Source organism: Strongylocentrotus purpuratus, unplaced genomic scaffold, assembly GCF_000002235.5.
Source record: "Strongylocentrotus purpuratus isolate Spur 01 unplaced genomic scaffold, Spur_5.0 spur5_scaffold_5, whole genome shotgun sequence".
Lineage (NCBI taxonomy): Eukaryota > Metazoa > Echinodermata > Echinoidea > Camarodonta > Strongylocentrotidae > Strongylocentrotus > Strongylocentrotus purpuratus.
In genome coordinates, this window is record NW_022145611.1 from 38,967,920 (window position 1) to 38,992,756 (window position 24,837).

The 24,837-nt window shown below is 35.3% G+C and overlaps 1 protein-coding gene across 1 annotated transcript in view; it reads left to right on the forward strand.

Annotated features, from left to right (window-relative positions):
• The window catches only part of LOC575762 (delta and Notch-like epidermal growth factor-related receptor), a 45,638-nt gene that overhangs the window by 15,155 nt on the left and 5,646 nt on the right, over positions 1 to 24,837 (forward strand). The window contains exons 2-4 of the mRNA XM_030998917.1: positions 7,676 to 7,818; positions 15,916 to 16,180; positions 24,198 to 24,434. Coding sequence (XP_030854777.1) covers positions 7,676 to 7,818; positions 15,916 to 16,180; positions 24,198 to 24,434 — 645 coding nt within the window. The remainder of the gene's footprint in view (positions 1 to 7,675; positions 7,819 to 15,915; positions 16,181 to 24,197; positions 24,435 to 24,837) is intronic.

Here is a 24,837-nt window from a genome sequence, read left to right on the forward strand (position 1 = left end):
TAACACAAAGGGAAATGATTTGTGGTGGACAGGGAACATTATAAACATTATAAAGAATGTGTTGAAGAGAATAGAACATCAACTAGAGCTTATAAATATTTTGAAAAAGGAGGAAAAGTTCTAAATGCTAATTGGATTAGAAAGAAAGTGACCTCATCAATTGTGCAAGTCTTCAGATGTTATTTAGGTACAATATACTCTTAAAAAATTTCCTTACCAGAAAAGGACCACATATTGTGTTATGAATTAAATAATCCAAGATGAAAAAGGATAAACGTGAAAAATAGATAATGTAATTAATGCAAGAAGTTACTTTATTTGGTGATATCATTAAGCCGCCATCTTGATATAAAAAAAAAAAACTTTCTCTCACACATATTAGCCTAGATTTTATTTAACCCCCCCCTACACACACACACAATATATAATGCTCTGACTATATATATATATATATATATATATATATATATCCCATAAACTTGCGTAAAGGGGAAGGACGTGCTAATACTCTTGGTCTAAAACACAGGTCAAGAGCTTGAATGTAATGCACAGAATTGTGAGTACTTTAGAGAGTTAGCCTGGAGTATCAGATGCCATGTTTATCACATGAGTTCAAAATAGGTGGGTCAACAAATGCGTGATCATGTATTTGCACTAAAAAACTTTTTGTGAGCTCTTAGCTTTGAGTTTTCATTTTATCAGAACTAGAATGGAGATACTGGCACCATGGTGCTTCCTTTTATTTATGACTATGGATGAATTATTATCTCTTTTTAATGAAATTATATAAGTCGATAATGACCACATTGAATTAATTGAGATGGTTCCAGATGCAGAAGGCTAAATCAATTGTATCAATATGAAGATGTAATGAATGCATGATCTGTAGGCAATTGTAACAGCAATTTTATACTCTTTGTTTTCTTAAGTGATTTTACATTTCTTCAGAAATTTAGTAATTAATTTAAATGTATCTTTATCTTACTTCTCAGTATAGAAACTAAAAACTATTATTGATGGATTGTATAGGGCTCATAATTTAATTATTTTCAGCTTTGTAATCAAATTATATAATGAATTTTATTATGAATTTCAATGAGTAAGATATGTTTTACTTCATACTCTGTACTTCACTCCTTTGGGAACACTGATTAATAGATGATAATGATAATACAAATAATAAACACTAGTTGGCACTTATTATGCTCTCCAATAGTAAAATAGTGTAGAACATTTACATATTATCATTGTAAAAAATACAAAGTAAAAAACATGTAGTCAATCAGTATCAAAGTAATGAAGGAAATTTTGTGTTCACTTGAGTTGGCATTTCTTTAAAGTGATCCCCATTTTCTTTGATATGTTTCTTTCGTTTACTATGATAACAATTTGCAACAGTATCATATTTAATCTATAGGACCCATGGCAGGTGAAAAACCAGTTTAGAGGTATCACTTAGGTATATGAATCAATAGAAATGAACACTAGCTACTACTCATATGCAAAATATGGATTCCTGGTAGGGTAGACCTGAACTCATCTACGGTATTTTGATGCACTCTCCCCAGTCTCTCGTAGGAGAATTGTATTATGGGAAGGTGTTAGAGCGTGTAATGTGGATTTCTCTTTCATGGTATTGTGCAAGCCAAGTCAAAGGGAATAATTCTCAATTGAGAGGATATCCTAAGAGTACTTTGGGATAGGGGAGGGAGGACGCCAGAAGCTTTTAACTCATTTATTCAACATGACAGCACTGTGGCACCAAGATAGGGACTGTACTTTTATATCAGTTTTAAGCTTTGGATGTATGAGCGTCATTAAGTACAATGTAATAATTAATTAGCTAAATATCCTAATATTCATACAAAGAGGTGTGCAGTATGAAATTATTCCATTATTAGTTTACCATTGAACAGAAAGTTGATGAGAGTGAAAGGAAGAACTGTATGATTGCTTGTAGTTTGTGTTAAAGCTTTACAACAAATATGCAACCTTATAATTGACAGTGATACAAATTGAAATAAATGCACAGTCAAACTTTTTTATTTGTGAAAAAGAGGTTTAAAGAGAGAGAGAGAGAGAGAGAGAGAGAGAGAGAGAGAGAGAGAGAGAGAGAAAGTGAGATGAATGGACAAGAGGCAAGAAGAAATTGACAGAACAAAAATAACTTGTAATTTAAAGTAGAGTATGCTTGTATCATAGCAATCGATGCCAAATTTAAATGGGAAAGAAATAATTTATGAAATATATTCCACCTTGTAAGGCAGCCATGCGGGAGAACACACTTCAAGAAACAGACTGCATGATTTCATTACATTGATTTTTATAACACCAACATTGTGGATTGATAGACAGCCAATATTGACATTCCAGCAATATTAATGATATATTTCGTTTCTTATTGTCTGAAAGAGTTTCTCTTCATGTTTTTTTTTAATTAACAAACTTCCAATAAATGTCCAGAAGAATTTGTCTCCTCAGAGAAGTCTGTTTGATATTAATCAAAGGTGAAGGCCGGAAAGTAGAGACACAGAGGAGACAGAATTCAATTATATTGGTAGTGTCTTAGGAAAGAAGAGGGTATGCAGTGCAGTGGTATATCTTAACAATATATGTATTTGTGGTATTTTGTATATTCACAGAGAATTGTGTTTTGGCAGGCAGAAGTATGATTAATTGCCATGCAAATAATTCAATTAGAAATCATAAGCTTATCAAATGAATCAAGCAGTGGCTGCAATACCTTGGTTCACTGGTCTACATGTATGTGTCAGAGTTATTGATATTTGTGTGATATTTCATTAATGTTGATACATACATGTACTATACATAGAAAATAATGTATATATAAAAATAGAACATTCATTGCCTTATCCCTTCCTAATATAATCTCTTGACCCCACAATCACCCTAAATATCCTCCTTCTCATTTCCCTTCCACTCTTTCCCTACTTCTCTGTCCCCATTTGACATCCCAATCGCTTACCCCCCCCCCCAAAAAAAAAAAAAACCCTCTTTACCCTAACCCTTCATCTCAATGCTCTTGTCAAATACATTATTCCTCCTATGTAGCTATGTGTATGGATACTTTATTCATTATCCTACCCTTTCTCATCACAGTTCCCTACTATCCTGTCTACTCATGTTTTCCCTCGTACCGTATTATTCAACTGCCCTCCTTCCCTGTCTATCTCTCTCTACCCATCACCTAACCTTTTCCAATCACCATACCCCTCTTTGCGTACAACATACATTCTGATACCCATTGCTTTACCCCAGTTTTCATGTATATATGAAACATTATTCCTCACCCTCTTCTTCCTCCTCTACCACCACCACCACCACCACCACTACCACCACCACCACCACTAACACCAACACCACCACTACCACTCCTCCCCCTCTTTCTCACACCTCTCCTCCCCCTCTTTAAATATCTCCCATCACCCTCCCCTTCATCTTTCTCATCCCATTCCACCCCACTCAACCCCACTCAACGCCCTTTCCATCACCATCAAACATTAATTCACCATCATTGCTGAAATCAATCTAATTAGTGGGCACTTATATATAAAACAGTGGTATTTGCTCTAAAGGAGGCATGGTAATTGCATATTTGTATTCTGCCGGGACATCTGTGCATGAGATTGGCAAACACGTACAGCAAATACTCATGGATAGGTCTTTCACCCTCTTCTTAGTCTGCTAATGTTGGTTATGGCAACGGAATTACCTGAGGGAAATAATTCAGCTGCTCTTGTTAGCCAAACAAGGATACTTGAAATGGAAAGCAGTTTAGCTCTAAAAGTTCAAAAAGAGTTTTCAAAAGCTTTAAAAGAACTCTGTTAAAAACACTGAGAGATACAAGTTAAGTGACAAATAACACATGGTTTCTCTGCTTTTTGGATAATTGGAAATCTCCTTGCTCTAAATGTATTGGTAAATAATTCTCGCTACCCTAAATAGGTACGAAAATCTCGAAATTCGCGAGACGAGGTAATTTTCACTCTCTCGGGTCGTCACTACAACTTCCGGTATAGAGTCCCATCCCGCTGGCGCTAGCGCCTGTGTTCGCTGTGCAGAGTTTTCACGCACGCTAAAATCGATGCCAATCAGTGTAATTTGTACAGATTATAATATGCAATGGAAAGCTTCGGGCAGAATTAGTGACTTTAGCACAAAAGGCCGTTAAACTCTACCGTGAAAGAGAGGGTTGTGATCACGAACGCCTGCACAGGAAGCTGTAATGTCGAAAAGCTATCCCATAATGCAATGCGCGTTTTCAGGATTTTCCCCGGATCTCGGCAGAATCGCTATTTGGGGTAGCGAGAATTTGTGACTTTTAAAAATGTTATTTTTAAGGTAAAGTACATTTGTATTTACATTGTATACCTTAGTTGAGAGATGATATCTTCATAATGTGCATATCTGAGCTATATTTAGTAAGTAATTAGGTAAATTTGAAGAATTTCCATTTCAAGGATTACCCCTTCCTACAGAACACTCTATGAACTCAGCAAAGCTTATTCTTTAAATACCTGAAGGTGTTCAAAGCCTCTCGCATTGTGTAGCTTCTTTTTATATTAGCCCACCCTGCCCACTAATCTGAGAAAATTAGTATTTCCTTAAAAATAACATAAATTCTAGATACATCACTTTTGGAGGAATCTGTTTGCAACCATTTTTTATCAGTCCATTATTTCCCTCTGTCTGCTTCATCTGTTCTCTCTCCCTTTCATCTGTTTTCTCCTTGATCTGTTTGTTAGATTGTTCTCTCCCCTTCTTATCTGGTCAGGCCTTTGTGACATGATGTCAAACATGCAAATTGCTGAGTTTGGGGGCATGATTAAACAGATGTTCCATTACATGGTATCCATGGTTACTTATTTACTCAGAGAACAGCTCCGAGCACACTCATGATACTAACAAGGTGAACTGTCAGCTGGCAGATTAGGAATTGTGATTGGCAATTACTACGAAAACGAGGTTAAGGCAAGCAGAAGTTATTTCCAAGTGGTAAATACCATGTTTGGATAATGTAAACTTATTTTTAGACGATTTGTAAATCGTGTCTGACGAAGCAACAGGTTTTACTTACAGTCGGAAAGCTCAGAGAAGAGAGTTGACTTGAAGAGAGATCTTGACAGGAGTGTCTACTTTTATGTTTATTTATGAACTTTTCCTTCTCTTTATTATATTCTTCAAGATAAAGTTGTATTAGACTTGATTGAAATACAATAACAGCTGTCACCCTACCCTTTATCCATGCAATATAAACTGTGATTGACATTTTCTCTTGGCTGCCTCATGTTAAAGAGAGTGTTAGAGCCTTGGGTTCCAATTTGATTATAAGTTAGGTTTGGTGTTATGATAAAGTACTCTGCTGTGTCTAGGATTTATTTCCAATCTCTTATTTTGCTTGTATAGAGCTTATTTCCCTCTTTTTATGATTAAAGCAGTATTTTCTTATCTTTAAATGGTATATCCTGAGACAACAAAGATTTGAATTTTTTACTTTGGGGTTAACAATAATCAATATTTAAAAATTAATATTATATGAGTGATAAGGGGAAGATAAGTGACAGAAAGTATAAAAGGATGTCAAACAAAGATGTAAAACAAGACAATTGTAACATTCAGAACTGTTTGATGCATTGTAGCATAGAAGAAATATAAGAAATGTCTAAGAAGAAAGATAGAAACAGAGAGACACTCAGATAAATATAAAGATCAGACATAAAGAAACAAAGAGAGAAGCAGAGACTGTAAGATAGATCCAGCTAGATAGAAGAAAGAGAGAGAGAAAAAGTGTATTAATATGGATCGATCACATATTGAAGCAACATAACAATATGTAGAGCTTAATGATTGTAAAGTAAGACAAATAGAGCACTGTCTCTTGAATAAGTGGGTTTGTGAATGACCTTTAGTTATTCCTAAAAAGCATGAAGACAGGTTAAATGATGCATCCAGTCCCTGTGTTATGAAATGTAATAGTCCCACATATAAACAATGTTGAGGTAGTTTACTGCCAGGTCTAATGGTCCTCCACATGCAGGGTAGATTGGAAGAGTAATGTTTGCAAACGTGCTCAGAATAGAATATTGTTAACCTGAAACAAATTTGAAAGTGCCCATAAACAACCTGATTAAAGCAAAAATGCTAGGTGACATACATGATAAGCATGGCGTAGTGGCACTCTTGCTTGATGCCAGGCGATATATCAGCTTGTCATGTTTCTTTCTGTAGTTCTTGTTTTGTTACTTAGTCTTTTCTCTCTTGAATATCTGATGTTTCCGTTCTTTGGCCTTCCTCTATTTTCTGTATTCTTTCAGTATCTCCTGACCCAACTGCTACATTTCCCCTGATTATTTCTTTCCTTGTCCTACCTTCTTCCAATCTATCTTTCTTTCTGTCTTCTTTGCTTCTATTTTCCTTAGCGACTCTCATACTTCTCCCACCCCATCATCTCTCCAGTGATGTGTGAGTACTAAGCTCTATGATAATCTAGTAGATTCAGACACAGGGATGATTTTGAAAAAGATAACAAAGAGAACTGAGTAAGGAGTTGGCTTTGAATTGTAGAGAGTATTTTGAACTGCATCTTGCTGTATCTTGCTGAAGAAAGTTATTAACCATACCAGGGTATTTTTATTGTGGGATATTGATAACCCTGATTATATACAACATATTGTTTTCAGTTGTTGTCATTTATGATCATCAACAAAGTGTAAGTGACAGAAACTTCACAAGATGTCACCCATGCATATGTGTAAATGTTTCAAGTGAAATGGGAATTTCCCCATTTTATCAGTTGTTGAAACTCTGAAACCAAAGTTGTAAGAGGAAACCTATCTTGTCAGAGCATACCTTCATCAGGGGATGTGGGGGGAAACTGGGTGAAGACATCTAGTTCATGAAGAGTGTACATTGTGTGACAGTCTTACTCCTGTGTGATGGGAGAGCTTCTTCAAGACTATCATGGTCCATTTAGGCTTAGATCACCAGAGGGATCAGGAGTCCATTTCTTAAATTGTACCGGACTTAGCAAGACCCATTACCGACTTTCACCCATTACAGGTTCATTTCTAGAATGGACTCTGGAGCCAGCTGTTATTCTCCTGTCATTCGACGCAGTTAGTTTCGGTAGAGTCTAAAGTTTGCTTTGGGTTCTAAGCTTGTTTAAGCTTAGTGTTTTATACATGCTGCTTGCAGCTTTTATCAATTTTTGAAGATGTTTGAGTAGATATTACTGTTTGAAAATATATTTGTTATGAAACTTGAAAGTGCAGTATTTGTTTATTTTTCCAAACTAGTCCTGATAAATTGTATAAAACACCCCTAGTTTGAAGAAAAAAATTGAACTGTCTACTAAATTAATGTTGTCGCTCTTTCTATCTAATTTGCAAAATATCATAAGCATGTAATGGTGTAGAAATCAAATCTCTGTTTTCCAGATTGTATGTCTATTGTTTTTATGATGCTTGTCTTGCATGTGCACTCTGTTGACTATATGTATGGAAAGCAAGGTCAAAGAATAGGCTTTTGTAAAGGAAATTCATATGCAATATTCAGTCGTGACCTAATTTTGTTTTCAATAACTATAATTGCATAGGAAATCAACCATGAATCAGATATTATATTATCACATTTGTCTCATTTTATCTTTCTACAGCAAACAGTGCCAATCCCATATACCAGTGTAGGTATGGACTTCGAGTAAACATCACTATCAAACAGAGAGATTGTCATTATCCTGTATCACCACAAGGAATGGAATGCTTGGATCATGGATTCTGCTCAACAAATATTGCCAATGTGAGTAGTAAATCTGAACATGTGTGAATTATATATCTTTTATTAAGATATTGTTTGAAATATTTATGTTCTTTGATTCTCATTATTTATTCAAATGATTTGGTCAAAACTTTTTGAAGATAAGGAGACATTAATCAATTCTTTTCCGTTCACTTTCATTTCCATGGTAGGAATAAGATCACAAACAATATGAACAATCAAATAATATAAAACAGAACCTAGAAAGAAGCGGTACAAATCAATAGAGGGTGGGGTTATTATAGGTAATTCCACAAACAAAAGTTCTTATAGAGACTTCCATAAGCCTTTGTTTCTTCGTTAATAGTAGGACGTATCAGGAAGCTTTCGTTTTTTAATGAACTTAGTTGGGCTTCTCTGGATCCCTGCAAAACAACCTACATGTGTTTGACTGGTCAGGGTGTTCAGCGAAGTGGAAATTAATGAATAAGTAAATAGGAAGAATCTGAATTGTTCTTAATGAGTTCACATCTACTATAGATTTGTATATTGTATGCTGAGAGTCAGAAGGGCGTTGAATCATATACTAATATTACAGAGTTAATGCCCTTCTAGCTTTCAACAGATGATAAATATTCTCCTGCAAACATCTAAAGACAGTAAACATGTCATGATGTATTCCCATAAAGCATGTGTGCAGACATGTATGTCATCTTGATAAGGTTGTGACAAGTGTCATGAACATGAACATTTTTTAGTTTCTATGCAACAATATGAACTTTAGGTTCATTTAATGATGAAAAAGAAGGATATTTAATTTCAAAGTCCTTTATTGATTATCTGATAGCGAGCAGGATTGTCTCTTTCATAGGTGTTCATGCTTTTTCCTTGGAAATAGCACTGCTTTCCAAACAGCCTTTTATTTCCAAACAGATGATATAAAAGTCGTGATTGTCCACAGTATTCTTCTGTAATATACTTTACTTATGAGGTAGTACCACCTGAGGTGGAAATATGGCGTATAGAGATGAATATTAGTCAGAAATGGTAATTGAGCTACATGTATGCCGAGTTGGAAAGGACAAAATTATTGTTCTGTTTCTAGTGTACCTTACTCTATGTCCTGTTTTCCTTAATGAATTCCAAATTACTTGTTGTCTTCCTTCTTGTGTTTGATGTAGGCTAATGGAATACAGAAGGATTTAATTAACTTTCTAACTATTTACATTGGACCCATTTTTGCAAGTTTGAAGTGATAATGTTGTCATGTTTTGAGTATATTGATGTAGGATAATGGAATACGGAAGGATTTAAATAACTTCTAAATATTGATGTAGGGTAATGGAATACAGAAGGATTTAATGAACTGTTTAACTATTTACATTGGACCCATTTTTGCAGTTTAGCAAAACAGTAAAGTTATAATGTTGTCATCATGTTTTGAGAATATCGATGTAGGGTAATGGAATTCGGCTAGATCCTCTGATCTTGCTAGATGTTTTAGCAAGACTGATTTCTTTATTTTACAAAAAGTTAGGTTTTTCAATTGAATTGAATTCATTTATTTCCACAAAACTCATAAAAACAGTAAAATGTGTAAAACAATGCTGAAAAAAAAATCTAGAAGTAAAAACATGCAGTAAAGAACAATACATATTGCATAGCATGAAAAATAATATGGAGGGACTAGCAAAGGCCAAAGGCCTATCAAGGGCTAATCCCCAGCTAGGTTCAGATAAGAACAAATATAGCTAATCAATTATTCAATCATTTTAAGCAAGATATGGGAAAATGTAAGGCTTTAAAAGCAGAGTAGCAGTAACAACAAGGTTGAATAACAACTGGAGAGAAAAAGAAAGAATGCCAATGATCATTCTTTGCTGTATAATGGTCAGAAATGCGTAAATGTCAATAGGCCATTGAAAGATTTTTGTATGATCTCAAGGAGAAATTCAGATGTAAAAAATATCATTTTTTCCTCACTTTACCTTGAAGCCCTACTCTCTTAAAAAAAGAGAGTGAATTTTCACTCTATTTTCACTTTCTTGGGAGTGACGTCCGTGATCACTTGTTTAGGAGTGAAAATCGATTCTAAGAAAAAAGAGTGAATGTTCACTCTATTTTCACTCCATTTTCACTCTCCAGAGGAGTGACGTCCGTGATTTTGAAAATTCACTCTTTTTTTTAAAGAGAGTAATGGATGTTTATCACACTTTTCCTTTTAGTATCTTATTTGACCTCAAGTTTCCTAGGTGCAAGTTCTTACTTTGATATTTTAAGACCAAAAGCAAAAATCTTTCACATCTTTTGAAAGATTGTGCGAATAAATTTTTGTTATTTCATGTTTTTTATTTGAGGTCATCCAAAACAAAAACTCCCTCATATGAGAGATATTTATAAGTTTCTTAAGTGGATGGTTTTGCAATAAACGTAATTCACATTTAAGTTTTGGAATGCACATCAGTTTCTTTGTTGGTAAAAACTTCTGGTTTTACAGAATGAATAAAAGATCTTGTCAATAAAAAGTGATACTGGAATGAGAATAGTTTTCATCTGAAGGCAATGAAAAGAGAACATTTGAAAAAAAACATCAGGTAGACAATAGTGGTTTTAGTATTAGCTGCATACCCAAATAAAAGCACTATTTGGTCCTTTTTGGTCTCTGACACTTTCATTACACAACAACAGATGTAATTACAACCACTGATGTGTTGCCACAAGAACAATGTAATGCAACACCTCTGAAACTACTTAGGTACTGAATAATAGTTTGTGCGAGAGTTAAGTTTGTATAATCAATCTTTCAAATAGGTCTGATTATAAACATGACCATCTGGCACCATCCTTATACAAGTCAATATTGGAAAGATGCAATTAGAATCCAAGATAGGGTAGGGGTGTCCATAGAGGTGAACACTAAACCAAAGCACATCTTTTGTGTATTTTTCAAATTACAAACCAAGTAGATTACTAATATCCTGCTCTTCACATCCCAAGGACTTTGGATATTGCATATTCTAAGGGACTTGCTCATACCTTGATAATATACAGCCATCTCATGTGTAAAGCCTACAGGAGAGTACATCTGCCACTTAAGTGCCCATTGAAACACCAAGCGGGCAATAGGTCTGTATCACTCTAATCACTAAAAGGAATTTATTTACCTTTGATTAGATAGGCCTACATATGGGTATTCCCCTAACAAAATCTATGGAGACCTAGGATTATTATTATTGTAACCTTTTTCACAGTCCAGCCAATGGGTACTACATGTATATTAACCATGGTGCTGTTTTATATTGAAAGATCCTCCAATTATACTCAGGATCAACTTTGAAGGGAAATGCACAGAAATAAGCATTTGAAGCTTATAAAAAAATGATATTATGGTACTGCCATATAAGTGATGTAGGTTTAAATGATATTGAACATTTATTTTTTTACATATTTTATAACAGCTGATGCTGAATTGTAGTAAAAGTGTCTTTGTTACATTTGTAATGCTATTTATGCATTCTAAACAATTATTTGACCCACTCATATCTTTAAATACATTGCAAATTAAGTTATGAAACCTTGTTGCAGGTCATATTGTCTGTTTGGATCCAGAAGTACATTAACTCATATGCTTCTGGCTCACAGCAAACAATATGGTCCTTTAAAATATATTTTCCTTTGTATTATTCCTTGAATTCGGTCAGGAAGTTTGGGTGTATGTTGCATCCTTCATAAATATTCTTTCTTATCTCGTCATATAACATCCAAGTCCAGACTAAGATATTGAGAGTGATATGAATCAGCCAGTACAATGTGTCCGCTGTGAAACATGAAATACACTAGACAAACATGCATACTATGCGTCCATTCTCCAGAGCAGAATCAATATTGACATTGAGGATATTTTCCTTGCAGATGCTTTGAAACTGATAATTCAAAACATTGTGATCTTGCTGTAAATCAGTACTACTATATGTAAGGTGCACATCTTTGAAGAGCTAGAACAATTTCGAGATAGGAACTGATTAATCTTTTCACTGCTTCCTATTATTTATATGTGTTAAAATGTAAGGTTTTGTCGACCACTATCACAGTAACAACATATAACACACCAGAAAAGATTACCAACATTATATAGGAATATCTAAGTTGAAAAGGATCATTATTATATTAAGTTAAATGTTGTTTGTGTAATCATGGTTTGTGCTGTGGATTTCTAGCTAATATGAAAGAGAAATCTGATATTTGCTATGTATCGATGAAGAACATTGAATGAGGAGGTAACATGAGATATACTCAATACACCCAAGGGAAGGGCAATGACCATGCATTGCCTGAAAGGTAACCTTCTCTCTCTCTCTCTCATCAATGCATGGTAGTGTCTGATTCATTCATATTCATTTAAACATAATATGTTACCCATGAAGGCTTTTAAATCTAACCTTGCTATTAACCATTCAAATGAATTATATTGTATTATTCAATGCTTGATAGATGTGTTATGAATACTTAATGGTGTGGGAGAAAGTTGGTGTGATCTCTAGATTTTGTTGCTGGAATGTTCTCTACATCTAAGCAAGATGTGAAGTTCATCCCTCATAAAAAAGCTTACTTCTAAATACTTCATCATTTCAGGCATTGTGATTTGAATTTGAGACCAAGAATCAGATGATAGATAAAATATCACAGATTGCAACTATGAAAAATACATGAAATTTGTATTTCTCCTAACATAATTTACAGTAACTTACTTTTGATACTGTGAAATATAAGTGTCCATGTTCCAGAGTGATGAGCGCCTTTGATTTGTAAAAAGAATGGCATGATTAAGTGAGAAAAACCCGCAGAGATGTGATGAAAAGGGAAATGAAAAGTCAAATTGCAAAACAGATATTGATATCAGACATTGATCCGAGACAACACCGTTCAAGCATTGATATGCCATTTAAGAAACATTTGAGATGATAACAGAGATATAAAGAAATGGGCAGAGAGAGAGAGAGAGATAAAGACACATAGTGACAGTGAGAGGGAGATAGAGATCATAAAAAGAAAAAAGTTTTTGATATAGAAAAAATGAGGAAGAGAGAGAGAGAGAGAGAGAGAGAGAGGGATGTGGGTATGGATAAAAAGGGGATAGGTGTGAAAATGGGGGTGATCAACTTTCCTTGATTCGATTCACAGAATTGAAACCTGAATGTTCTTCTCGTATAAACTTTGACAGACTAACAGGATGACAGGAAATGTCATAGATGGATTGGATGTTTTGATAACAAGGAGAAACATCTCACTGAAAGGTATTGCACTACCAGGCATTCCTGGGATGCTGTCAAAATGTTGGCTTTCAATGACGGGGCTTGTGATGTCTCTGGTGTATTTATCCTGCCAGAGGCCTTCCCGATGGTTAATGGAATTAAATATTGCATGTGTGCCAGGTTTTATGGGACGGGCTTTTTTCGACGCATAACACAGCTGTGCGGTCACACATTTCCCACCTCTCATATTCTCATCCATCAACCTACTTTGATTGAATTTCAATTATTGTTTTGTCATGCATATGATAGGATGATGTATGGTTTTCTTTAAAACCATGACATGTGCTAAATGATTAGGATAGTAATGAGAGCAGCTTGTGGTATTAGGAGTATTTTAACATAATTGATCTATTTATTTCCATTCAAACAGAACTGACCACCTATTGCAGACAATTTTTCTGTTGTGACATGTTTTGTAGGGGAAAATATGAGGAGCAAAGTATACTAATGAATATTTGAAATATTTTTCATTTGCTTCTTTGTATTTTGCTCTTATTGTTCTTAATGTGTGTGTGATAAAATCAACTGCAAGCTGCTTACTAAAATACTGGATCCGATAATTGGTAACGGATACAGCTAGTTATTGATAAGCCCTTTTCATTTTACTAGCAGCGCCTGTGGCAGTTGCAACAAAATAAAAGTGCAGTTTGAGCTCTATGATCCAATCAGACTTAAGATTTAGGTCAAAGTTATGCTTGCAATGCTCTGCAGGTGTAACACCAAGCAAAAGAGAAATCTAATCAAAGACGGGCTTAGGGTTTCAGCCCTCGGCTTCTTGCGAGTTAATAGGCTGACATATTACATCATGTGTTCTCCCATCACCCTCCTGTCTGTCTGTATGTACGGAGGAAGTGTGGGAGCCGTGAAGGTAACACCTTATATCACATATTTCTAGCGAGTCGTTTGGTGTGTAAGGGAAGGAGAGGCACTCTGTACGGTCAGAATATAGAATTGCATCTTGAATCGGTCATGTTATCTTCATCAACATGGGTGTATGTCATACTCATGTACAAGATGCTGGGAATAGATGCGTTTTAACCTGAAGGTGATGTCTGCATATGGGTTTCAGATGGCTTTTATTATTTTAGGCAATAGTAATAACAAAGGTTTCTCCAATACCTTGGCAGTGTAGATTTCCTCACCATCTAGTTGGCACTTATCAATAATTTATACATGCTTTGATACCAGACAAAATCCATCCATTATGGTTTAATAGCATTCCATGCTGTGCTTATTAGCCTCGAAGAAGAAACACATTTATGTTGTGGTGTAGAAGACTTTGAGCGATGGGAAAAGTTCCCATGTGTATCACGTTTCCAAATAATCCAATACAATCTCGCAGTAGTTTTGCAATTTAGAAGAAACTTTCTGCATAATTTAACAGATGTGAGGGTTCTACATCTACTCCTGGTACAAGTTTGATTGCCAATATTCATGGTTGATGAAATTTAAGCACGATACAAGATAGTAAGTAGGATTCGAAGCACAAGGATTTACTACTGCAAGCCTTCTTCTAAATGACATACACGTGACAAATTAATTTTAGCTTGCTTAAATTTGTTTTCTGGCAAAACCCCCAAGCTCTTTTCTTGTAATGGAAGTTGCAATAAGATCCAATTTGTTATCTTTTCTCAAGAATCAGTGCAGACTTGTAAGGACCTAGCTGAGCGGGAAACCCTTCTTGTATCAGCCGGAGAATCAGCAGGATATTAGTCTTTGATTCTGGTTGGTCATTGAGTTATATTGATATGGATGGCAGCTGAGTATGTAAGGACCCATGTGTAATTCAACCAGCTCTTTGCTTCCACAGAGAAAGGAATCCATTTCAGTTTGAGAAATATTTAGTCATAGATGAAACTTTCAAGATGTTTAAATTTGATGTTCTTGTTGAAAACCATTGCTCATGCAAGGGTTAAAAAGGGGTCAAAGATATGAATTTATAGTGGATGCATAGTCCATACTTGTATTTTTATTTCTACTTCTTCTTTCCATTCCTTCTTTCTCTTGTCTTCTTCAAATAAGTCTCTTTGACCTGATGTCTACTAAATTTTGTATTTCCTATAAGCTTAATACAGAGACCAACCAGGTCCCATCGGCAAAGTGTCAACTAAAAGGTCTCTTATTTGCCTAACTGTCTGGATGTTTCATTCCATCTTACTACTCTGTATGTCATTTTCATCACATTCCCTGTGTATCATTCTCTGCTTAAATAAATAAACCTGACTGTCGTCCGCAATTTCTTGTCCTTGCATTTTTGACACGCAATCAATTCTACAATTGCGTTGTGTTTTTGCAATGCATTCAAGATATATTTCCAGTCTATCGATATGCTGGGGTCTCTAACTTTTATACATAGTTTTCTGCAAATCAGTAGGGCTTTGGTGTATAACATTTCACATGCAACTAATTCCTTTTTGGGTCTCAACAGACAATATACTCCATTGCAAACGTCATATTGTGTGAACAAAGTCTGATATAGCTTATTTATGTTGGCCTGTGACTGGGGTACATTTAAAGCTCTTGTGAAGGCTCTTTTTGCTGCCTTCTATGTTTGGTTTAAATTACTATTTAATTTTACATTTGCCTCTCTTTGTTAATTATAAATACATCTTCCTTTTACTCCTTCTTTCTCTGTCTGTCTGTCGCTCTTTCTCTCTCTCAAATTCCTATTCTCTCTCCACTACTCTCTACATCACCACCGTTATTTTTTATGGTCTGTCTCTCAATCTCATTCCCTCTCCCCCTCTCTACCTCTCCCTCCCCCTTCCACATCTTTGATACCATCCATGTCTCATGTCTCCCGTATGTTTTCTCCATCTCCCTGCAGAGGAACTACACCTGTAGCTGTTGCCATGGCTACACAGGTGGTTACTGTGAGGAGCTGGATGGATGTGCGAGCCACCAGTGTGCAGAAGGGGCGCAGTGCGTCGATGTTCAACAAGGTTTCGGGGGACATGACTACGAATGCCAGTGCCCGGAGGGGCGAAGCGGCGTGCATTGTGAGGTTGATGTCAACGAATGTGATAGCAGTCCCTGTGTTAATGGCGTTTGTGTGGATAGACCCGGCGCATTCCAATGCTACTGTGTTCCAGGTGAGTATTATATACGTACAAACATACATAAGTACAAACATATATACACAAATACAAACATACATATACACAAACTTACTCAACTTGTTAATTGCTATTCGATACTTGACAAATTAAATTATTTTAGCATGATTATTTGAAAATCACACTCCATTTAACCCATTAAAGTATAATAATGCTACATGACTACTTTCTGGGGGGGGGGGGGGGGGTTCTTTCTACTTCAATGCAGTATAGTACCAAATTTTGATCCTTCTATTATGTGGTAAATATACCATTTAACATTAATGGTCAGTCGTTGAAAATTCAGTCTACAGATTTATGGGCAAAAAAACAACAGACAAACAGAATTCTTTAAACACTCAGAACACTGAATAAAAAGGAGGGAATGCAACAGTTATCATGTATTTGCTTCAACATCCCATCACATTTCCTTCATTCATTGTGGAGAAGAAGAAAAAAATCATATACCGTACATTTTAAGCACAATGCCATCATAAATACACTGTAGGGAGTGGTAACATGAACCTTTGGGAACAGTCTTGCCCTGTTTAGAACGCATCTTGTTTGACATTAATCCTCCATTGTACCATTAGATTGAGAGAGATTATGAAGAGGAATGCACATTTACCTGTCTGTCTGACTTCATAAAGTATCTCGTCTGACCAATGTCTGACAACGTTCTGTAATTGTTGCACAGGGACTAGATTTAAAACCAAGCTTTCAGCAGAATTAAGGTCTTTGGCTGCAGATGAAAACCTACCTGGCGTATGACCTACATTCCATGGTTAGATGATCATAAAGAAGTATTCTAATTATAGAATATTGTCTTGAAAGTGTGTTTCTATCATGATTTTAAATAGTTTTGTTCTTTATTAGTTCTGATTTGTTTACTCATTTTAAGATGTCCTGCCCTGAGAGGCAAAAAGACAGGGTGGCCAAAGAGATGATTGTAGATCTGTGGCATTTGTCATGATATGGATGTTCATAATTTTTTTGGTCATTTACAGTTATTGATTGATTTTCATTCTGTCATAATTGTGTAGAGAAACCTCTTTTTACTAAAAAAATTGTACATAGAATGGGAAATTTTGGCTCAAAATGTTGTTAACATGGTATAGATGGAGTGCATTACTAAATGCTGTTTGCTAACTGGTTCCAGAGGAGAATATTTCTCTATGGATATAAAGACTTCTTAATTACAAAATTAAAAGTATGGTAAGGATATCACAGAGCAAAGAATTTGATGAAAGAATGAATTAACATATTCAAGATACTAGAAGAAATCGGAGCAGTCTTCAGTAAAAGTTTGATAGAAGAATGTTCTCACATTCCTTATCATGTGCAATATTTGTCATGCAGTGCTGTTACATTTCATAGCAATCTTTGTTATGCCTGTGCACAATGACGTTGAATTATAAGAAGATTGGTCTGACATCTAGCCATACTTTCAAGACTCAAAGGTGATCTGTCCCAGTCTGCCTCTAAAGTAGATTACTTTATGCTCTGTTCAGATTTGAAAAATAGGTTAGAGAAATAAATCTTGGTAAATGGTTTTCCAAGCCAACCAAGCCTCATTAATGGTGTACTACGATGAAAACTTATATAGTTTGCCAGGACTAATAGTGAAGTACTTTTATGAGTCATGTAAAATTCAAAGAAACCATGGACCATAGCATGGACAGTGTTACATGATGTGTGTGCAATCCCAATGAATTGTAAATCCTTCTGAACTTTAAAGAAATGTATGAAGAGGCCTTTGAGCAACAATCTTTTGCTTGAATGCTACTATTAGATTTGTAAATCCCACACAAGTAACTCGAGCAGAAAGCTTCTACTCATTCCCTAGTGGTTATTGCAGCCTCCGACAACATTTTGTTTTTCTTTGCTTCCTAAATTAGATGAGAGTTGCTCCCAGAAAGGTCAAGTGAATGAAAGATATTCGATTCCATCTTTCTCTGAATTTCATCCTTGTCTTAAAGGTTGTTCGTGTGTATCAATAGTCTCAAGGATAGTGAAAAATATTTCAAATTTGATTGGAAATTGGACTTGATTTGTTACATGTCAAGGTTTTGTTAATTTGTCTGTTTTTGTTTTTAAAGTATTTGGTGGTAGTTGAAAATGGTATAATTGTTATTGGAAACAAAAGTATGACCCACAATATTTAAAATTCATTTACTGTTTTGAACAAACTGAAATTGCATTTGTTTAAACTCTGAATCTGAAGTAGAATCATTTAAAAAGGACTACACTGCCAAGAATGTAGTAACGTACCTTGACAAAAGTATTGAATACATCATATTTATTACAGAAAAAGGTGGAGAGGCAACTGCTTTGACAGTTGATAAGAATATATCTCTCTTCATAATTAGCAAACAGCTTGCCTTAATTCCTGTGTCAGGCTACATTGTACCTTTGAGATTATTGTATGCTGCATAGTCTTTCTATGAATAACCAAAGGCCTTGTCGAGGATCATATAAAACAAGGAGTTATACTTTTTGTTGGTAGTATAACTATCTTTTGAACTTAGAACATCAATATATTTAAGCCCCAATACCTTTCCTGCCAAAATAAAATAGTGGTTGTTGTGTGAGAGATCACATCTTCTTGACATTGACAGCATGATGTTGCCTCTGGGAAATTACTGTTGTGAAATACATTAACTGCTCCCATGAAATTATTCTTTCATAATGATTGTAGGATTGCTTGTTACTCCTGAATATTGCCTTTAGAGTATCCCTGAAGATGTGTGGGAGTGAATGGCCAAAAGAGCAATATGACAGGTATATTAATTGGACTTCAACTTGTCAAAGAGTCTTGAACCTAAGAGGATACTATTTGAGTGAGTGTCGCTTGTAGATATCACACAATATCTTTTAAAATGCATGATTAGAAAATCAATATATCAGCAACAGATTGCAGTTGATCTTTTAAAGTTGATGCATTCACATAGTGCCATGTTACCTTGCTTTGTTCTGATGGATCTCTTGAAAGGTTGTTTGCTGGAGACACAATTATGTGCTCAAGGCAAAGCCCCGGGGACGAGCGTGGTGTACCGAAAACTGGTCATGTTACGGGGCCATGATACCCAGCGCCAAGCGCCTTTTATTTCGTACTATACCCTTCTCACTATGACAAATTTAAATTGGATGCTAGACTTCAAGGATTTAGCAGTAAGAGAAACCTGTCAGCTTCTGGTTTGGAAGTGCTCACTGTCACTTCCTAAGGATCCAAAGGTAGCTTTATAACACCACAACACCTAATTAAGAATTTATAGAAATTCTTTGTCTTTAAAGGTACTGTGCTCATTGTTTTGGGGAATTCACTTAAAGGCATGTGACCTGGAAAGTTTGAACTTGAACAATGCACATGGGAGTGTATTCATGAGAAACTGCTCACTATTTTTTAATAAAAAGTAAGTACGTAGACATATTATACGATGTGAATGTACTAGAAAAAAGTGAATGTCTCTTAAGAATCAGTTACCAATCTTTGAAACACTAGACACTTATAGGCCTTTTCTACTGCTTGTTTAACAATTTCACTTCCTTTATTTATTTATCATAATGATATCCCAATATATTCCTGTTCTCTCCTTATTAAAGAATTGTATTTGCTTTTATATCTATTATTAGTAGTCATTCAATTTGATTGCATCTATCTAAAGAAAAATGATCATGCAACTGTATTTCTCTTAACAGTGAAAGTAAACAACATATTATAGTTTCTACTTATAGAGACAGAAAGAAAAGAAAATATCCCCTAGACTGAAAGGCCTCTAATTTGACTTGGTGAGATGCTGATTGCATTGATACAACAAGAATTTAAAAAATCATTTCTGAAGAAGAAAAAGGTAGAAAAAGGTCTATCGGTAAAATGTTTTCCTTTGGTATTTTTTCAAATCCCCTATAATGTGACTTTATATGATATATGTAGAAAATGATAAGCGATATATTTATTTATATTGACAGAGTAGTTCTGAAAGCCTTCTTGAAACCTCATGGATGCTACATAATTGCAGAAGAGGCCATTGCCCTTTTTTGTCAGTGGCATTCAGAATGGGTGCATATCTTCTTCAAACTTACAATCTAAATGGATATTGCTTTTAGAGTTTGCAAAAGTATATTTCATGATTGATTGCTGCAAGAATTGAAGAATATTCTATTTCAGAAAAAATAGAAACAAGAAGATAACCTCTGTCCTATCTATCCTATCCTATTAGTGCAATGTCATTTCAAATTCTGGCGTTTCTTGAATCCAAATTGGATGCATTTGTGGAATCGTGGAAAACAAGTTTGTTGTTGTAATGGAATATATTCAATAGCTTGTATAGATTGCAAGGCCATGAAGGAATGAGTGGAATATAAAAAGTTCTTCAATTAATCTTATTTTTTCTGACATTGCTCTTTGCTGTTTTGGTCATACTAGTCTCAAATGCCTAGGATAAAAGTATCAAACTTTTTTGTCTCCATTTCTTCAAGATGGATTTGAAAGGCCGGTAGAGACCCATTAGCATACCTATGTCTTCTTTGAGAGACAGAAGGCCATTAACTGTATGTTCAAGTATATGAGTTAATGACCTTCTTGCTCTAAGTGGATAATACATTCTATGTCACCTTGAAAAGATTCCTGGAAAGGATTTTAATGCATTGATACCATAAATCCCAACCATCTTTGATTCCATTATTGCGACTAACGTAAATTACAACTAAAGGACCTCACCCTCGCACCTCCCCCATGCTACCAATCCTGAAAATAATCCGCAAAAACGTGATATGTAGGGATTTTGTGACAATAACATTTTGAGAGACCATGTGAGATTGTTTTCAAGGAGATTGTGATGCCTTTCCTTGGTAATACCCTGCCAGATTTGATTTCTCTTTCATTAGTGCGAGGGAGGATAGAGTGTTGCATGCTTGGAGTAAGAACGTGAGATTCAGGCACCCAACCACATTATTGCAGCTTTCAGAATGCGTAATGTTATAAGATCCCTAATGCATTGGGGGTGAAGAGAAAATGGCATCCAGGGAAAGGAGGGGGGGGGGGGGGTGAGATGGGGGAGGTAAAATTAATGTGAAAACTTGTTGATTACAATGATGCTCACATTTATTATTTACTCTTTTCATGGAAAGATTTCTTTCATTTCTAAAGAATATTTTGAAAGTTGGACATTGATTTTTAAAGGACTTATGATATGTATCTTGTGTAAAATCCTGTAAATCAGTTTGAGTTGGAAATAAAGCGTCAACTCTTCAGACTTTCTTTGTGAGACAATTTAGAATAACAGCTATATTACTTAGTCATACTAGGGAAACAATATCTTAAAGCTATAAGGTCCTCCTTGTAATAAACAGGAAAGTACTTTTCTTGCTTGTTAAGAAAACAATGGGGGTCATTTCCCCACCATATATTGCAATTTAGCAAGATGGGACATATTCATAGCCAAGCCTACTATGATAATAACATTACCTTCTATATAAATATTTCTGCCTCGAGTCCACATATTACTCAGAATCGTCCCACCCTCAATTTTGGCCAAATAGTGTAAGCATGCTGTGGCAATAATGTTCAGCGAGATGTAGTATAGGGGATAATGTTGTGACAGCCCTAGCATGTGATAAATATAGTGCAAGATCAACATTCAATATACACATCTCCTGTCTCTCTGTCTCTGTCTCTCTCTTTCTCTCTCTCTCTGGCTCTTCTTTACTCTCTCTCTGACTCTTATTCTCTCTCCCTCTCTCTCTCTCTGACTCTCCTTTTCTCTCCTTTTCTCTCTGACTCTCCTTTTCTCTCATTTTTTGTTATGGCTGTGATTTGGGAATTTGTCTAGAAGGGAAGAAAAAGTCAAACCTTTGCCATATTGAGATGTCAGACTTTTTATTAGAGTATAACATGTTGAAGGACTCTCCTATTACAAATGAAAGTGATATTTTATCTTTGTATGGGCACAACAAATTATTGTATGTTTTGGGGCAATGACATCATTGGACAGTACCCTTATTCCTCTGGAAACCTATTGCATCAGAAATAAAATGGAGACAGTAACAATCAAAATAGGTATAGTTAAATATCACAATAAAAATGTACCAATATAATGTAGAGGTGTCGTGGACGAGTGGATATGTCACCGGACTGTGGATCACAAGGTTCGCGGTTCAAGTCCCACCGCGGCACTAATGTCCTTTGGCAAGACATTGATCTACATTTGCCACTCTCCACCCAGGTGTTAAATGGGTACCCGGTAGGATGCGAAAGCTAATGTGGTTAGATTAGCAAGTGTGCGCTTGTAAAAAAGACGCCTGGCTGGAATGCTCCCCAGGGAGTGGAGAATGTGCATACATTGTGTGCGGGTAAGCCTGAATCCTATGACCGGGGTAATAATATATATATCTGTAAAGCGCTTTGAGAGGGCCTTCGGTCCTGAAAAGTGCTATATAAGAACTAGCTATTATTATTATTATTATTAATCAAAGTGAGTAAAGGAATAACACTGTACATAAGATGGTAATATTGTTTGATAAAGTAATTGGCAGTTCATGTACAGACTGTTTATGTCAGTTACATTATATATTGTATTATGCATTTGTTTTTGCAAAGCTTTAACATCTAAGTTCCTGTTCATGTGCTTCAAGAAAGCTATTTTTAATTAATTAAATATGGCTAAAAGCCTGTATCGTGTTAATTTGCCTTTTAGCCTTCATACTTTGCATTAAATATGTGTAGTGCTGTAGTTCTCATTAAGTTGTCACATGAACAGAATGCACCATTTCCTTGAGAGTGATCTGAGGTTCAATAACACAGAAAGGTCTCCCCCAGTGTTTGTTTTCATTAGGAAATGTGGCCCATTACTCTCTCACTATTGCTGCGAGCGATTAATTTCTCTTTGAAGGCTTTGCAACCGACATCTCCCCACCAATGGATACCCATGTGGTGTTTACAGATCTAGGGATTACTTTCGCCTAGAAAATCTTTTTCATGCTGATGGACATATTAGCGTGTCATACAAAACTTGGATACTCACATACATCCATGAGATGCCTTCTATGTGGAGCTTTGTCATGATGATGGGATGATTAGTGAAACTGGAGCGATGTATTCCGTGTCCCAGATAAAGAGAATTGATACGATTGCATGTTTCCGATGTCTGGACACTGTATTTGGATTCAGAATCAATCATGATCAACATCACTCTTTGATATTAATGTTTGTTCAAGCATTCAGCCTTGGAAAGAATAATTAATAAGTTGTTCATAGGAGTGATTGAGGTAGAGTACAAAAGAGGTGAAATGTAGACAGGAAAGCACAGATTTCTCTGATCCAAAGCTCCATTTGAGGATACTATGAATATTTAAGAAAGAGAGAGAGAGAGAGAGGAAAGATATATAGTTGTCTACTATGAATTTTAGTACTAATGATAATATTAATATTAATTATATATATATCTCAATATCAGAACAGAAACATTGATTCATTCTATGATAAAGTGGAGAAGGTACATAAAGACAGATAGTAACAAAATGATACAAAACCTTTCTCAATGATTTTCCTCCCAAGTTTCATTATTCATTTTATATTATGCCTCTTTTCTGTAGAAAGAAAATGACAGTGAGATTTGTAGTTTACTTCTGAATGACTGTGTGTGTAATAAAAGTATGAAGTCTTTAAACAGGATTATATCTTTTGCTGTTGGTGTAAAATATCATAGCAAAATTCAGTAATGTGAAATATACCAGGAAAGTGTTTCACAAAAAAACATCATGAATACAAGTTTGCTGACATTGCATTGCAACGCGTGTATCAAAATGTACCTATGCTTGTAATGGGATGCCGGCAAACTGGAACTTATTACAGTTTATTGATATGATGTCCTAGTGTACTTTTGATGATGATAGGACAAGACTTATTTTGATTTTCATTGAAATGTATCTTTTAATCATAACCTTTAGAATGTCTGCCAGATGATAATTTGAATAATAATTAAATGATGATTTAAATCATTTCTTGTCTTTGCAGGCTATACAGGTATCCAGTGTGAGATCCAATACAATGAATGTGTATCCAGCCCCTGTCTGCATGGAGGGTTCTGTATTGATGAACTCAATGATTATCGTTGTGATTGTGGACCTGGTTACACAGGAGAACACTGCGAAACCAAAGTGGACCTGTGTGAATCAGACCCCTGTCACAATGCAACGGTGTGCATGGATGAGGGGAATACCTATTCATGCGTTTGTGGACATGGATTCACAGGTAAGATCCGTTGTACTCATATCTGTCTTTCCACGATTGTTATCTAGTTATTGTGTAGTGATGCCAGACAGGATTATAAAAGTTCAAAAATTCAAATACTGATTTTTGCAGTCTTCATCATAGCTAGGTGAAACCACAAAATCCATTGAATATTTCAATGTTTAAACCATACGATAGTCTTGCACATTATGATCATATTGAAAGGTCTATAGGAATCACTATCATTGCCTTTAATAGCATAGATGGTAAATGCATTTCTTCTGTTATAGTTCTTTTAGTACCACATTTCTTCTTCTTGCATTGTCTGGCAATTTTATATAGATGCTGAAAATATTTATCAGATTTAAACGTATTGGCCTGCACTGGTATTGATCAAAATATATCCTGAGTTGCTAGACTAAAG